Source organism: Uranotaenia lowii, chromosome 3 (genome assembly GCF_029784155.1).
Source record: "Uranotaenia lowii strain MFRU-FL chromosome 3, ASM2978415v1, whole genome shotgun sequence".
Lineage (NCBI taxonomy): Eukaryota > Metazoa > Arthropoda > Insecta > Diptera > Culicidae > Uranotaenia > Uranotaenia lowii.
This window is the reverse complement of record NC_073693.1, coordinates 130097742-130113923: the sequence shown is the minus strand read 5'-3', so window position 1 is coordinate 130113923 and position 16182 is coordinate 130097742. Positions and strand designations below refer to the sequence as shown.

The following is a 16182-nucleotide window of genomic DNA, read 5'->3' as shown; positions in this document are numbered from 1 at the left end:
ACAGTTACTCTAATAGTTATAGAACGATTTAGCAAATGGTAAAACAACGTTTAAGGAACGATAACTGACATCGTAAAAAACATTCCAATAATCGTTAATTCCAAAACGACGGTCTGTTGAATGTGGCGTTAAGTTATGTTACTGTTTAAAACTATTAAAACAAATGTATGGGAGGACCATTCCACAAACAGTTTGCTGAAGGTTTTTAAAACGCCAATAGGAATCATATTCAGGATGCCAAACGGTAATAAAAATCGTAAAGTTCTATTATTCTGCTACGCTTTGGCCATACGTAAACCTCCAACGTTTTTCAGACGATTATATTCAACGTGAACTTCAAAATAAAATATTCCTTTCTTTGAAACTCAATGTAAATTTATTTAAATTTTTCATTGTTTTTATTTTTCGAACTTTTTATACTAACTATAATCACTTTAACTTGTTAAAAGAAGTTCCTCCTGCGTCGGTGCCAAGCGGTTTGCGATTGGGAATCGCCTTTGGCCCACTAATTCCACTTTCCGTGGTTGCCTTATCGGTTGGAGGAGCTACTACGTGCATGTCTACGGTACTAGAGATGTCCAGTCGCTGAAAACAAATAGAAAGAAGTATAAATATTTGATTTACCTCCGGACACTTTTTTTAGACAGAGTTTTTAGAATAACTTCAAAAATACATTCTTTTCTTCAAATATTGGTTTCGAAAAATAACTCGAATCACTTGCACGAGTCTTGTAGGTAAGAGTTTTTTCATACTGAATACCCTATAAAGCCTTTCATATCAATTCTTTGGACAAACTAACATGAAACTTTCGTAAAAATTTATTCGAAAACACCAGGGGAAAATTGTCTTTGTCCGGACAGCTTTAGCTTATTTGACAATTGAAAGGTATTCTTGTTTGATTACATTTCTGTTGCTAATCATTTAAGTATACTATCAAGGTGGAAAAAGCAAAACCTCCGCACGTAGACAACTCACATTATTATTTTTAATTTTTCATAATATAATCTTTTCAGTACTGCAAAAATTAAGTTTTTGACGCCTGGCGCTTTCTAACCTTTACAACGAGGATTATCCAATTCGAAACACCATTTCCGTCTGCTATTAACTGTTTTCATGGTTCCAAAACATTATTCGGATAATGCGTTTCGGAAAAATCATACGGAATCGGTTCCGGTCCAATTCAAACAAAAAGAATTATTTCTCACTCACCCGAAAAAACTACTCCGGTTTTTGGAGACGGTCTTCGCACCCTCCCGAGGGCCATTTCCGATGGTATTCCGAGTTTTGATTCAAGTGCCCTTATGCTGAAAACATTCCAGATCGTCGTGACTATGGTGCAGTCAGAAAGTTATGCCGAGTTCCTCAACGAAGAACACCCGATCCGAGCGTTTCCGATTCTGGACGCTTCGAAACCCTGCTCGGGTGCACCGGCGTCAGCTTTGAGGGTGTTAATTTCTCGTTGCAGTTTAGTTCTTTCAGCATACCCAAATGGCCTGTCATGGGCTTGTTTCGTTGAGTACATGCCATCTACGGAACCATAGAAAAACATGAATCAGAATCGTTCAAATCGAAGTCAACTTTAATATTCGCTTACCTCGAAATCGAATTGAGAATTTTTATTCCAGAATTGTACTCAATGTTGCACAATCCGTTAATAATTCCAATCAGGCTTACCGGCGAACACAACAAATTTGGGATTTGCATGGAATTAGACCTGCTTGAAACGCCATTCTAAATTTTTGTTTACATTTACATGTAGCGGTGTGCAGTGAGGCCAATTGTGCTGATATTTGGAAGATGAACATTTTTTTAGTCAAAATTTTTTTCTAACGACTTCAAATTGCTATAGCAAATCATATATGATTTTGTTTAATGTTGAATGTTTATTGAAAGTAATACGCGAGCCTGATAGTTTCTAACTTTAATGCAGGTTAAAGATACACAACTTAATAGTTTTCACTTATCGATGTTCCGATTTCTATAATTATAGTTCTGTTCTTATTTGACCAATTTAAAAATAACTGGAATTCAATAATTCGTTTAATGTTAATGAACGTTAAGTGTATAAAACCATTGAAGCCTTATTAGCAAGAAATAAGTGGATTTTGTGATTTTATTAATTTTCTTAAACCAGTTGTGAATAAATACATCCAATCTAGATAATCACAGGTGCTATTGGTATAACTTGGAGTGAAAATAAAACTTCGAATTCATATAAGTTAGTGAAAAGTTCTTTACGCATTCAATACAATAAGAGAATCTAGAATTTCAGATCCATTATACAGAGTCCATCTGGTAAATACTTTAAATACTATTTTTTATTTTGAAAACGTCAGTTCTGCAACATCTTTATTTTTTTCACTATACTTCACAATGCTTTCTAATTGGTTCTTAAATGAACTTTAAATATCGAATATTGTGTGCTTGTATTGAAAAAACCACCTGGCATCTCTGAACCGCATTTCAGCCATCTTGAACTGGTGTAACAGTTCGACCATTCATCAACCTTTTGAAATGTCATAACCTTTCGCATGAACGTTATTATTTCGTTGTTATCATTTTTCAATTACAGTTTGATATAAAAGCTACGTTAACTGGGACAATCACTATTTCTAGGGCCGTTAATGTATCGTTGAGACTGTTTGAGATATAGTTTTTCAGCATGCGGGAAAGCATATTATTGCTAGAAGCCTCGAGTGGCAACAAATAAAGTTTAAATAAAAAATTAGGTGACAAGAAATAATGTTTCAAATATGAATTTGGCAATAATGAAAAGCCTCGAGAGGCGCAATTGTTGAAGAATTTTAAAGTGAAAGCTAATTTTTGCTGAAAGCCTCGAGTGGCAACAAATTAAGTTTAAATAAAAATAAAAAATAGTAATGATATTGAATGAAAATATATAGTAAAAGCCTCGAGTGGCATCGAATCAAGTTTTAATGAAAAAAGAGAGATAACATATATTGATCAACATAGTAAAAAGCCTCGAGTGGCGCAAAATTCAAATATTTTAGACTGCTAGCATATTAGTGCAAAAAGCCTCGAGTGGCAAAAACAAAATTTAAATTGAAAAAATGGAAATACCAAAATATGGGTTCGACATTACAACAAAAAGCCTCGAGTGGCACAATTTATCATTTTTTTTTAGATTGGCATTAGTGCAAACAGCCTCGAGTGGCAACAGAAAAGTTAAAAACTGAAGGGTGAAAATACCAATGGCAGCACTTTTATTGCTGAAAGCCTTGAGTGGCAACAAATAAAGTTTAAATGAAATTTAAAAAAAAAATTGAATTTTCAAACAACTGTAACAGCCTATCAAATGTAAGATTGGCCGCATTTTTATGCAAAAAGCCTCGAGTGGCAACAATTAATGTTACAAATATCAATTCTGCATTACAAAAAAGCTTCGAGTGGCACATTCAATGGAATATTTTAGAAAGGAAGCATATTACTGCTAGAAGCCTCTAGTGGCAACAAGTCAAGTTTAAATGAATTCAAAAACGAAGTGACAATATTGGATGGACCAATAGAGTAAAAAAAGTCTCGAGTGGCAAAATTTATCAAATAGCCACGAGTGGCAACAACAAAATTTAAATTTATTGTATGAATATACCAAAACATGGATTTTCCATTACAATGAAGAGCCTCGAGTTGCCCAACTTACCAAATATTTAAGAATCCGAACATTCTAATGCAGAAAGCCTCGAGTGGCAACACATAATGTTTCATAAAATTAACGAAAAATAATTGAAATTGCTAAATACGAATTATGCATTACAAGAATATTAGCATTTTGGAGCCGAGAACTTAGATTGGCAACAAACTTTAAATTACCTAGAAATGTTTAAATCATTTAAAATAAAAAAAATCTAAATTATTTTATCGTTGCAAATCATAGCCTCGAGTGGCACAATTAAATAAATCATATCAAAACAGAAGGATTTTATGGCTGAGAATCTTGAACGGCAACTTACTTAGCTAATTCGTAGATTTGTAACATGCAGAAAACAACAAAAAGAATCAAATAATGGAAATACCAAAATATAATACCATCGATGAAATACTTTAGAATGGAAGCACTTCGTTGCTGAAAGCATCAAGTGGCAACAAATAAAATTTGTTAATAAGAGAATCGAAATAAAAATATTCAAGCAATATTATAATTTAAAAATCATCGAAGAGCGTAACTTATCAAACATTTTAGATTAGCAGCATTCTAATCCAAAAATCCCCGAGTGACAATAAGTAATGATTTGATGAAAGCTTAAAATTAATGGAATATAGACTCTGCATTAAAAAATTTTTCAAGAAATGTGTTTTAACGAAAGCATTTTATTGCTGGTGGAAGCATCAAGTGGAAAAAATTAAAAATTAAAGAATACTTTATTCTACACTACTGCGAGTTTTGATTTGCAGCATATCGAGTGGGAATAAAAAAGGTGTCAATTTAATACCAGACCAAAAATACCAAAATATTGAAAGATGCAAAATAACAATTAAAACAACTTTATTGGCACGATGAAAGAAACGTTTTAGTGTGGCAGCATTTGCTTTATGGAAGCCACGTGTGACTAATAATGTTTTAACTACTATAAAATGGTTAAAAAAAAAAAATTTTTTTTTGGTTCATAATATTTTACAGGGCCTCTTTTTTTTTGTAATTTAAATTGACAATGAAAAATCTTGAGCAGTACGTGTTTAAATATTTTTTTGATTTTTAATAAAGTATAGGAGGCAACAAAAATGAATAAATTTATAATTCAGTTGAAGCCTACAGTGATTACTAACTATATTATAAAAGGTAATTTGTCTATTCATTTAATGTAAATTCTTAATACAAGGGAAGAACGACTGGAGAGGAAGTTCAGGTTTTTTTTAAAGGTTGGCAAAACATATACAATTATTTTTCGCTTTAACATAAGGTCGTCGTAATAAGTTGTTTTTTTTGTTATCAAAACGTATGCTATCAGGGGAGAAACACTCAACAGACGCCAGAACTTTCAAGGACATCAAACTTCATTCTTAGTGTAATTATCCTTCAACGACTTATTATTATAAAAGGAGGTAATTAGATATATGTCTAAGGTCAACTGAAAGAACTTTCTTTATTCAATTTTCATTTGAGGATTTGTTAATTCTGTTAAATGGTAAGATCTCCTAGTTTTTTTTGCAGCGTCATTATTAAAATATGTTAGAATTGTGAGTGTGTTTTTCAATAGTTTTTTCTCTAAACCAATCAAATTAAATTGTATAAAAAAAAATCTTCGGATTTTATAAGATCGAATAGCGTAAGTGAAATGTCCATCAATTCAAAATCTAGTAAGAAAAAATCTTTAAAAGTCAACAGAAAATCTTTTTTAATCTTAATAGGACTGAAGGAAAACTTTTCTCTCTTGAATGTTTCGCGTGCATTGCTTATAAGTTGGAGTCCAAATCGTGTACATAATGTTTTTTGTTGAAATCAGGGGATTGAAATTTAAAAAATAATGTGAAAAAATATATCTATAAAAAAATATTTTTTATTTAACATTTTTTTCTGTAGTCCATGTAAAAAAAATCAAAAATCCGCGTATTTTATTACGGTGTTACTGGTGTTATTACAAAAAGTAGATACATTTTCAAGATTTTTTTTGTACGGAAATAATTACATGTTAATTGGTTTAATTTTTTTAAAAATCAATATGGTTGAACATACTTATTAACTTTAAATAAAGAAGGCAAATTAAAATTTTGTGTATAGGTAGATACATCTCTTACACTAATTATCGTCATGCTCATAGTTATGATTTTTAAAAATAAAAAAAAAAATTTTTTTCACAACTGATAAAAATCTAAAAAAACTTTGCTAGTACATGGGATAGAAAACAATGTATGAGCTTAATTCAATGTCTCTTTATTTTATTATTTTTTTCACTGATAGGGAGCAACACGTCTTAATTGTGGGGCAATGAGGTACTTGTCACAATTTCATTCTACTTGTATGTTTATTTTAGATTTTCGCGGATATTAACGAGCTTTTTATGATAACGTTTTATTTTGGCTCAGTATGTAGTTTAATTGAAAGGAAAAATGTTTTTTAACCAAAGATCTAAAAACTTAGGAATTTTAAAATAAGGGATTTAGCTAGCAATTCTCAATGAACAATTCTGATTCGAAAAATATTTGTTCACTATCACAGCAGAATTGACTGTGTAAAAAAAAATATTTCAATTTCATGGCTCAGTCCTGAGATACAAGTGGTTTAATAGCACCAATATAATTTGTTTCATGCTACTAAAGTGTTTTCAGGTAAGATATGTGCGGTGTCTTCGAAATATTTCCCTAGGTTCAGCATTCTACGAGTTAAACTCTCATACGACTGAAATCAGCCCCAATAAGGAACAGGAAGATATGCGATTTTGAAGCTCATTAGGTCTGAATTCATTATCCGTGACGACAGATGCGTTCAAAACTATGGGAATAGTCAGGAAAATATCACTACCAGCTGTAAACAATTGGTGGTATAATGTACTCTGAACAGAGGTTGTTGTAAGTAATCTTAAATGCCAATATTAATGTTTCCTTATTTCCAGGTTGAGATTATACAGAAGATAAGGTTGAGCATCCCATTTCAACGGACAAACTCAAAGAGGTTTCCAATAAGGAAGTTAGGAAGTTATATCATTTTTAGACTGAACAAATGAACATCATGGTGTATCCTTTGTTAGAAGCTTAAGAGTATCCATCAAAAAGCTCTTATCGGAACCTAAAAAAAAACCTGAATAATTCAAAAACATTGTTTCGAGGCTGGTGTGTTGTATGTGGTAAAATGGAGTGCAAAAATCACGACACTCTCAAGCTTGATAATGCATGCTCTGTATTTTCAGCTGAAATTGCAGCCTTGAATATCGCTGTGAATTCGATTCCGAGTGATGAAGTCAAAGAATATGCTATTCTGCATGCAGAAAAAATCCAAAATATGAGCGCTAATAATCATAGCAGCTTTGCCTACTAGCGACACGTCTCATACGTCGCGACGTTGAACATAATAACGACGCAGCGCGAGTTTCCTAGGAGACTTGAAGCATGCGATTGATCGCCTAAGGAAAGTGTACAGTAAATAACATAAACAATGTTCGAGTACTACATCAAAATCGCCTACTGGACTGAAAAAAGAAAAACAAACCTGTGAATGACAGGATTTTCGCTAGTAAAAAAGCGTCGCTAGTCCTACTGGTCGCTATTCCGTTTGGTGCTATGCACATAATATATTCACTGACTCAGCAAGCGCATTGAAAGCTTTCGAAACCGGCCGATCAAAACATCCTTGGTTAAAAGAACTCGAGTTGAAGGACCTTTCTAAGATGACATTCATCTGGATTCCGGGACACAGTGGGATTGAGGGCAACGAAGAAGCCGATAAACTGGCTGGAATCGGGCATAGTATGAGTTTCTGGAGAACTAATATCCCCGGAGAAGACCTGAAACTATGGATCAAAAAAATGGTAAAACTTTCTTGGGAATCCTGCTGGAACCGGGAGAGAAATTTGTTCACTAGAAAAATCAAAGGAACTTCTTCAATATGGAAAGACCGAGACAAACGAAATGAACAGCGTGTGCTTTCCAGGATTCGTGTCGGCCATACAAGAATAACCCACAGTCACTATACAGGCGGAGGACCAAACCAACGACCCGAGTGTGATAATTGTGGAACTTATCTAACAATCGAGCACATTCTAACGGAATGTCCAATCTACGAACATCAGCGTATAGCGAACGACTTACCCAACGGAGTGCGAAATATCCTGGCAAATGAAAAAGCAACTGAAGACAAATTATTAGACTTCTTAAGAGTAACGGAACTTTTTAACCAGATTTAAGTAACTTGAATTGTATTATATCCTATCTCTTCTTTTTCTTTTATCTAAAAGAGGCGAATGAATTGTAAATTTAATGCCTCTATAAACTCAATAAAACAAACAAACAAACAAAAACTAAAATTCAACTTTTTCATTCTACTTTAGTTTAAAAAAAAAAAACTATCTTGTTTTATTATAGGTTTGTTATTAAGGCATTTAAATTAGAAAGTTTCATTTTGCCGTGTGTATCACTTTATTAATCTATGTCAGTAGAAGGGGAGCCGTAATAGTCCCACAAAAATTTTCGCACATAAACTCAGACATGTTATGAAGATTTGTATGAATGTTCTTGAACCTTTTGAAAAAATGAAAAAAACAATGACGGTTTCATGAATGACTTTCATACGCTTCCTAACTTTATCCTCTATCTTTGAGCTAACAGCAGTTCTAAGCATGGGTACCTAGTAAAGACGATAATCGATCACCATTATCTGTAAGGACAATTACTCTTACAATTATTGTTCATTAAAGCTTTCAAAAGGATCAATATAGCTACAAGAATCGGCTTTCTTGAAGGCATAATGACTAAGATTACGTGAGATATGGACGTGATAATATAACCAAAAAATAATCATCCACGCAGAGTACATTTCACATGTGACATTTTACATATGACAACAAATATTCTATTTTCTTCGAATAAAGTCTCAACTTTGCAGGTTCCGAGTAATTTTGTGTTTCCGCTCGATTTTCATCACTATACCTCTTGCTGAACTCTCCTTTTTGAGAATCCTTCTTCGGAAGTTTTGACTTAGCTTGTCCAAAAATTTGATGCACATTCGATAAAGCAGCAAGTAGGAAATGTTTCCTGTAATTTTCACCACATCCTTGCGGTCCACGGAGGATTTTTCTAACATCGTGTTGTAGAAGTTTACTCGCTTGTTCGTCTGCAGGCATTTGCTGCTGTCGGCATTCATGACACACCGATTCAATTGCCATAGATTCTGACTCATAAACGGTATTGCTCTTCAAATTTCCGCTGATCGAAACCAAGCAGTTTGCTATTTCTGCCCAGCAGCCCTCGAAATCACCGTTAAAATAACGAAACGTGAAACAATATGCAGCTAAAATATTTATCAAATTATTTTTAGTACAATGCGAAGGAGCTTTGCTGCTCATCTCAGAAAAGTCTTTAATAGTTTTTTTAAGCGCAGGACAATTTGTGAAAAGATCTTCTTCACCCACTGAAAAATTTTCGTCACTTGTTGGTTTCACCAGATTTATTTTATAATCTAGCGACCACCAAGGCTTCGTTTGTGGGAGTATTTGACTCAAGTTACCAGTTTCCAGCAAACCCTGAAACTCCATCCGTTCTTCATCGGTGAGCCGAGCCCAAACATCATCGGCGTTATTCAAATCAATATCAGCTAATCTTTCGACTAGATCGGGTACCTCTTCTCCGTCGTCAGAATCGGCCTCATCGCATTGATCACCTTCGAACAGACCACTTGATCCATCGGAATCTAGCGCTTCACCGTCGTTGACGTTTTGTAATCGTTGCAGAATTTCTAGAACCGAACGCTTCGAACTGGATTCGTAGTCGTCCCTATCTAGAGCCATTTCCTGTGTAACATTTTCCCTGTAAAAAGTCTCGGAACATTGGCTGTGCTGTTGCGATCTATAACAGGTGAGCGAGCAATACAAAATGTTACACCTCGGGCAGCAATACTTGGATTCTACTGCTTTGCATCTGAAATATGAGAATTTTTAAAATTATTTTTTCCTGAAAGGGTGAAATATGTAAATTTTATACATTTGGCAAATTTCTTCCTTATCTTCCATTATTTTTTGAGAATGGCTAGATTTAACTGTACAAATATGTAAACGTTTAGAAGATAATTTTGGTTTTTCTGTGAACAAACGCAGCGGTTTTTTAAAAAAGAAATCTGTAAACAAAAGATAACAAAGGTTGCATGCAAGTTACTCAGCGAATTTTCAACTCCATGCAGCCTGTTCAATGATCATAATGCAATTTAACAGAATGATCAGTATTCAGAATTCTTAAAGCGGAAAACTATTATCGCCCAAAAACTTATTTTAAATTATTAAAATAAAATTTAAATTTGCTGAAATGAAATGAAATGAAATGAAATCAATTAAAAATTGATTTGATATAAATATACAATCTTGCACGAAATCCTATTTTCAATGAAAGAGATAATAATTAAATATGATTAAATTATTATTATAAACAAAATTTAGATTTTGGCTGCAAATAAAAAAAAAACTTTTCAACAGCAAGTGTAAATGCGAAAAACCTATTTTAGCGTACAGAAAATTTGTTTCAGTGCAAACCATAGCCTCACAACAACGAAAATAAGAAAAAGTTAAAGAAAAGTGGTGAGACGCGTGAATGTTTGCGCCCCGTGTAAAATATCAAATTACCGCTCTAATTGCGTAGTTTCATGTTCAATTTTTTGTCAAAAGTGAAGTTTTGTGCATAAATCTTGTATTGCACCCAGAAAAGTCGGGAGAAGTGTTGGATTTTCGGTACAATTCGCCACCGAAATCTTGCGTGAGATTTGAAAAATCAATATGGCGCCTTTGCCGGAAGATGAAACAGTGACACTGCAGCTAGATTACTGGGAGGATGAGTTGAGCCCGGCTCAGAAGGCGGCCTACGAGCGAGCCGAGAAAGAGCATAATGATGTCCGCAAGAAGCTTCAGGATATCGTTAAGGAAGCAGGAGGAAAAAATATTTTCTCCGGTGAAGTTTTCACGGCGTACCAGGTGCTTGGGCCCGTACCAGGACTTGAACAAATTTCAAAACCCATCACAGCGTTGGCCAAGAAAAAGCCACCTCCCTCACCGGCGCCATCGACCTCTAAAAGAAGCGCCTCACCAGCGACTCTGGAAAGCGGTAAGTTGTAACTCTTGGTAAAATTAAGAAGTTCATTGTTTAAATTTTATTCGATTATTTCCGTTCTGATAGACAAAAGAAAAAGCCGCCGGTCGAACTACCGTGTGGATGATGACGAACCCGCCGCTGATTTTGCTCCGGATGACGATGACGAAGAGTACATTCCGCTGTCGAAACGGCTAGAGATGCGAAAGAAAGAAAAAGCTAGGGAAGCCGCTGCCAAGGAAGCCGCAAAGCGTAAAGATGACAAGAAAGTTGTGGACAAGAAAGTGGACAGCAAAACCCCCAAGAAACCAGAAAAACCTCAAAGCATTACGGCTAGCAACGTCCGCCCGACTGAGGCCTCTTCGATCGGTGGGCTGTTGGTTGGCGGCGATAAGGAAAAGAAGAAAATCACCGCCGAGCCATCGGCAATCGTTGATTTGACCAAGGATGATCAGGGCAAACAAACGGCTGATACCAAGGAAATCTCGTTCAGTAAAATTCAAGGCAAAACATTCCCATCTTTGGTGGTCATTGCTAGACCATCACTGCGCTCGTCCGAAAAAGCACCAGCTGATCGGCCACAACTGGACGCCAAGGTTAAGAATGTTCTTATGCATACAGCCACCAAGTTCACCGAGTGGCTAATTCAGCAGGGATTGGTCAAATCCGAACAGTATTGCCAGATTCATCGTGGCACTGCACTTAAGTTGGGCATGTATTCAGATGCATCCAAGTTTCCATATTCAGGAGGATATGTTTGGATCAGCGAATGTTGTCCCACACGATTTACATCAGTTTTCAATGGTGCCATTTTCGAAGGATCGCCACATCCGCCATCTGTGATTCTGAAGCTGATCTATCACTGGAGTTGTCAGACTAACGTTTCTAACGTTGTAAATTGGGTTAAGGTTGATAATCTGTACGTGAAAGGAATGTACACTTGGCTGCGATCCGTTTGTACCGTGGCATTGAGTACTCACATGAAGTTAATGGGTGGCTCCGGAAAGAAGATTGAGGTTGGCGTTATCTCGCTGGGAACTACTACACAGGTTTGTTTTCTAAAAATAAATGTTGAACTTTTTGAACTTATTATATGAATTGAACAATAGGACGGACAGCAACGTCAAGTGAAGGTTGAAGTGTTGGGCGTTTTAGATCCGGAGGCCAAACTTGTCCGACTACGTGCTGTAGAACCACTGAGTGATGGAGAACGAAATTATAAGAAGCGGTTTTCGAAAATTCTTGAGCCTTTAACTGGATGGGTACATCGGGACAGTATAATTTTAACAGATCTTACCGTTGACAAAGGTAATTACATTCATAATTTTGTGTTTTTATTTAGAATCCTTATAAAAAATAAACATTTTCCAGGCACACTCAACAACATGGGTTATAAATCAGTACAACAAGTTGCTCCATCCGAAGCTAACAATAAGAATAGCAATGCCAACATCATGGACTATTTGCGGCGGATCGTTCCCAGGATGTTCCAGAACACCCTTTCGCTGTTGTCGCGTCAGATCATTCAACAGTTTTTGAACGAACTGGTTTGGCGAGAGTCATTTGGAAATTCTCCGGGGCAGGCTTTCGATAACATTGTGCAGCACATTGCGGAGCAGACACGGCTCGAAACCAAGGACAACATGGTGACCCGTTTGAATAAGGTAAACTATGGTTTGGATAAGTATTCGAGTATTTTATGTGTTTATCTCCTTTAATTTCGATTGATAGGCTGCTGCTGACCCTTTCAAACATTGGATTTATGCCACGGAAACGTTTACCGCACCCAAACCGACTGGTGCAAAACGGGGACGGAAGCCGAAGGAACAATGTTAGTATTCGATCTTTTAATTATTTTTTTAAGCACAAGACTAAAAACAACGTTTAAAGCTGTATTCCACGTTAATGGAGCTCTGATAAATCATTTTTAGAAAGTGATTTGAGTTCATGTTTATTTACTAGAAACCAACATAGAAAATATTTCTCCATTTTCCTACGATCTGATTTTTTCGCTTCTGATAGTGTTGTTGGACGGTTCGTTGCATGTCCGAAGAGTTCAGTTTTACTCTGTTTCAGTTCGTAACTTCAAACTTACCAATCACCTGTTTTCATTTCTTTTTTCTTTCAGCAAATTGATAATAAATAATAATAATTGAAAGAGAGAAATGTTTTTATCGAAAACTTATTCTATTGATTAGGAAAGATCAGGATTTTATGATCATGAGGAAAAGAAAAAAATAAAATAGATACTAACGGAAAGCGCTTAACGAATACATAATAAAAGTATATACAGTGACAGAGAACTGTTCCCAAAGCAAATCAAATTACGTATTTGACTGCCATTCTATGGCTTCGAGTGTAAAACTTAACACCTAATGATGGTACAATTCAATTCAAATAGTTTTTCTCCAAGTACCTTTTTTGTTAAACAATTACGGTGTAAATAATTGTCTTTGGAATAAAATACCCAATCATTTTTACCGTGTAAAATATCCGTTTTTCATTCCGTTCAGCTAGAGAAATATTTTCTATGATAGCGAATTTTCGGCTTTCTGTTAAATGGATCAGTTTTTTAATTACCGGTGAATACATGATCACGCCTAATTTTTAGCTCCCCCACCGATTCCGGAAGCCCCAAAAAAGATTTTGTTGAAAAAATTAAAGAAAGAGGAGGAGAGCTCTGCAAAAGCTTCACCTCCTGTACCGGCAAAAAAGGTTCGTGTAGCACCGGAAGACAAGATAGAACTGGTTCCACTGGAATCATACTATTATGGCCAGACGGATCCGGTGCCGTCTGCAGTTAAGGAAGGGGCCGAACCGACGGATTTTAATGTCACCTGTCCTGAGTGCCCGACAACCTTCCGGAACAACGTAGATTTTCAAGACCATCTCTTCCGTCACGCCAATCCGGTTCCGGACGGTCAAGTACAGTGTCGCTACTGTTTGGAAAATTGGGCCAACGAGGAAGCTCTTAAGCGCCACACCGTATTGATTCATTCGCTGGAAACGAAGAATTCGGTTGCTTCCACCTACAACTGCTTGATTTGCGAGGTAATTTTAAACTTTCAATAACAAAAAAAAAATCCATCATCATAAACTTACTGTTATTTATTAAATAACCTTCAACAGCAACGTTTCGGAAACACCCATATGCTGGCAGTTCACATGCAAAAGTTGCACGTTCAGCTGGAACTGCCTTACAAATGTGCTGGTTGCGACTACAAATCATCGTCTCACCATTTAACTGTAGACCATTTCTACAAAAAGCACAACCAATCCGGTTTGATCCAGTGCCCGTTCTGCTTGAAGATGGCTTTAGTTTGCAACGGGGATGGACCGATCGCCGAAAATGTGAGCGACTTTATGAAGCACATGAAGGCTCATTTCAATAAGGCGATTGCTAAGAAATGTGCCAAATGTGCGCTGACCTTTATTTCCCGTGGTCCAATGAAGATGCATGGCTTGTTCGAACACGTGATCACCAAGCTGGAAAGCGGTGTCAAGTCTATTACTAAAACATTGACCAATATTCCGAAGCCAAAGGTAAGCCTTACTGAGTTTTCTGATATGTCCTAGATATTGAACTGATAATCTTTGTCTTTCGTTCAGCATAAGCCAGTTGTTCAAAAGGAACTAACGACATTCAAAACGTTGGAATCCTACGGTAACCTAGTTCTCAATATGTCATGCGGCAAAATATGTCTCGAATGCGACAGCGACTTTGATGAAGATAATCATATTATGTGAGTATTTAAAAAATGCCAGCATTGGACATGATTCTAAAATGTTTTTAATTTTTCAGTGGCTTATTGAAATGCCTCAAATGCACTTATAAAACGGCCTGCCTGACATCGATGATTGGTCATACCACATCATGCAATCCGAATTCGATTGCCGACTATTCCGTGTCGCAATTGGATGTGGAAATGCATTGCATTTGTGGATTTTCTTCTTCGGATGGAAACGCTCTGGCCCGTCATTTGGTAACTTGCGATCGGAAGAGTGTCTACCCAACGGTCGAAGCTTGCCAGGAAAATACTGTCAAGCGAAACATGCTCGATATGCTAGGATTGGTTCGCCGTGACGATGAAACCGATGAAGCAGTTACCGAAAACCAATCTTCAGGGCAGGACAATCAGCCGGAAGTCCAAACAGAACAACAATCGGTTCCGGGAGAAGGAACCGATCAACAACAGCACAATGCAGGGTACTCTGGTGATGCCGGAACTTCCGTTGCTTATGACCCATCGCAATCGTTGTACAATATTGCTGGAACTGGCAACGAACAGTTCAATACTCAGCTATCGCTGGATGACTTGGGACCACCGTCGGTTTTGGCCCAACAGGAGAACGACAGAACTCCACAGCTTAAGGATGATTATCAATCTTTGGCCACTCCACGTGTTCCTCACATGGATGCTGATCAAGGAGATTATGACTAAAGGAACGCGTGGCGATAAATTGTGGTTCGTAAGGTAAGCGAATTCTTTACATTGACTTCCGATTGTAAATTATCCATTATATCTCATGGCATGAACAACAAAGGGATAAGCGGTCTTTCTATTGTCAATATTCTCAGCTTTTCTGCGGAAATCTTATCAATAAGACAAATTATTGAAACTAAACCTACAAGATTTAAAAAATATACCCAATCTTTATAAATGAATATTTTATTTTCATGAACCATATTTTTCGTTATATTGAAGGCGCGTAAGATGATTAAATATAAACATTTCTCTTAACTATCGGGTTCTTCATGCTGGTAGAAAATATCACAGCCGTTTTGTGTTAAGCTTAAATAGTGTTTCTCGTTCTCGGGAGATTTCAAAGGGGTTATGCGATAGCTTGTACTTTTTATGCGTAAATTTTCTCGAATAAGCTTTAAATTGTTTAGTGGACAATGCATCTGGGGTTAATCTGAAGAGATTATTGCGGAGTGGATTGTGAACCATTGTTACACATCTACAGTGTAGGTCTCGAAAGGTTGGATGCCTTCCCTCGACGAACCTTCGGCCGTGGAACCCTGAGAAGCAATTCGAAGGCCCAGCCACACAGCATAGGCAGGACCTTGCTACCGATGGGGGAACTATACATTATATTGCTTATTTTGGTGTAGGTAATTAAATCGGATAAGCATAATTTTTCACATGAAAACAAGTTAATGTTATCAGCCAATCAGTAATACGCATTGGAAGGACTTCTCGACAAATACTTAGGTTGTTTGTGTTTCTATCAGGAAACTTCAAAAAGGGGGAATAGTGTTTTTAAATAACGACAAAGGACATCAAATTTATTGGAATTTTAGGTCCGATTACCTTCTTAACGTTTAACGAAATTTTCCTGGAGGAAATTTGTTCTTCCAAAAGCTCCAATACAGAGCCTTCTTAGGACTTATTCAGTGTACATCGCGGATTCATGTAATGACTGGAATGCATTTTCTTT

General features: G+C 36.2%; 2 protein-coding genes and 1 long non-coding RNA gene across 3 annotated transcripts; 1 reads left to right on the top strand and 2 right to left on the bottom strand.

Moving 5' to 3' along the window:
• Window positions 1-376: 376 nt before the first annotated feature.
• Window positions 377-1749, bottom strand: LOC129754768 (uncharacterized). Its single transcript, XR_008739091.1, has 3 exons — window positions 1595-1749; window positions 1210-1527; window positions 377-585 (listed from the first exon to the last, which is right to left on the bottom strand). It is a non-coding gene; the product is annotated as an uncharacterized LOC129754768 (long non-coding RNA).
• A 6737-nt stretch (window positions 1750-8486) lies between these two features.
• Window positions 8487-9779, bottom strand: LOC129754767 (zinc finger HIT domain-containing protein 2). The gene is made up of 2 exons (XM_055750989.1): window positions 9649-9779; window positions 8487-9585 (listed from the first exon to the last, which is right to left on the bottom strand). The coding sequence occupies exons 1-2, from the start codon at window positions 9675-9677 to the stop codon at window positions 8487-8489; spliced, it is 1128 nt and encodes a 375-aa protein (XP_055606964.1). The 5' UTR covers window positions 9678-9779.
• A 423-nt stretch (window positions 9780-10202) lies between these two features.
• On the top strand, window positions 10203-15482 carry LOC129754765 (uncharacterized). The gene is made up of 9 exons (XM_055750988.1): window positions 10203-10755; window positions 10828-11789; window positions 11850-12048; window positions 12112-12404; window positions 12472-12571; window positions 13352-13791; window positions 13870-14283; window positions 14350-14483; window positions 14543-15482. The coding sequence occupies exons 1-9, from the start codon at window positions 10431-10433 to the stop codon at window positions 15180-15182; spliced, it is 3507 nt and encodes a 1168-aa protein (XP_055606963.1). The 5' UTR covers window positions 10203-10430; the 3' UTR covers window positions 15183-15482.
• Window positions 15483-16182: the final 700 nt, after the last annotated feature.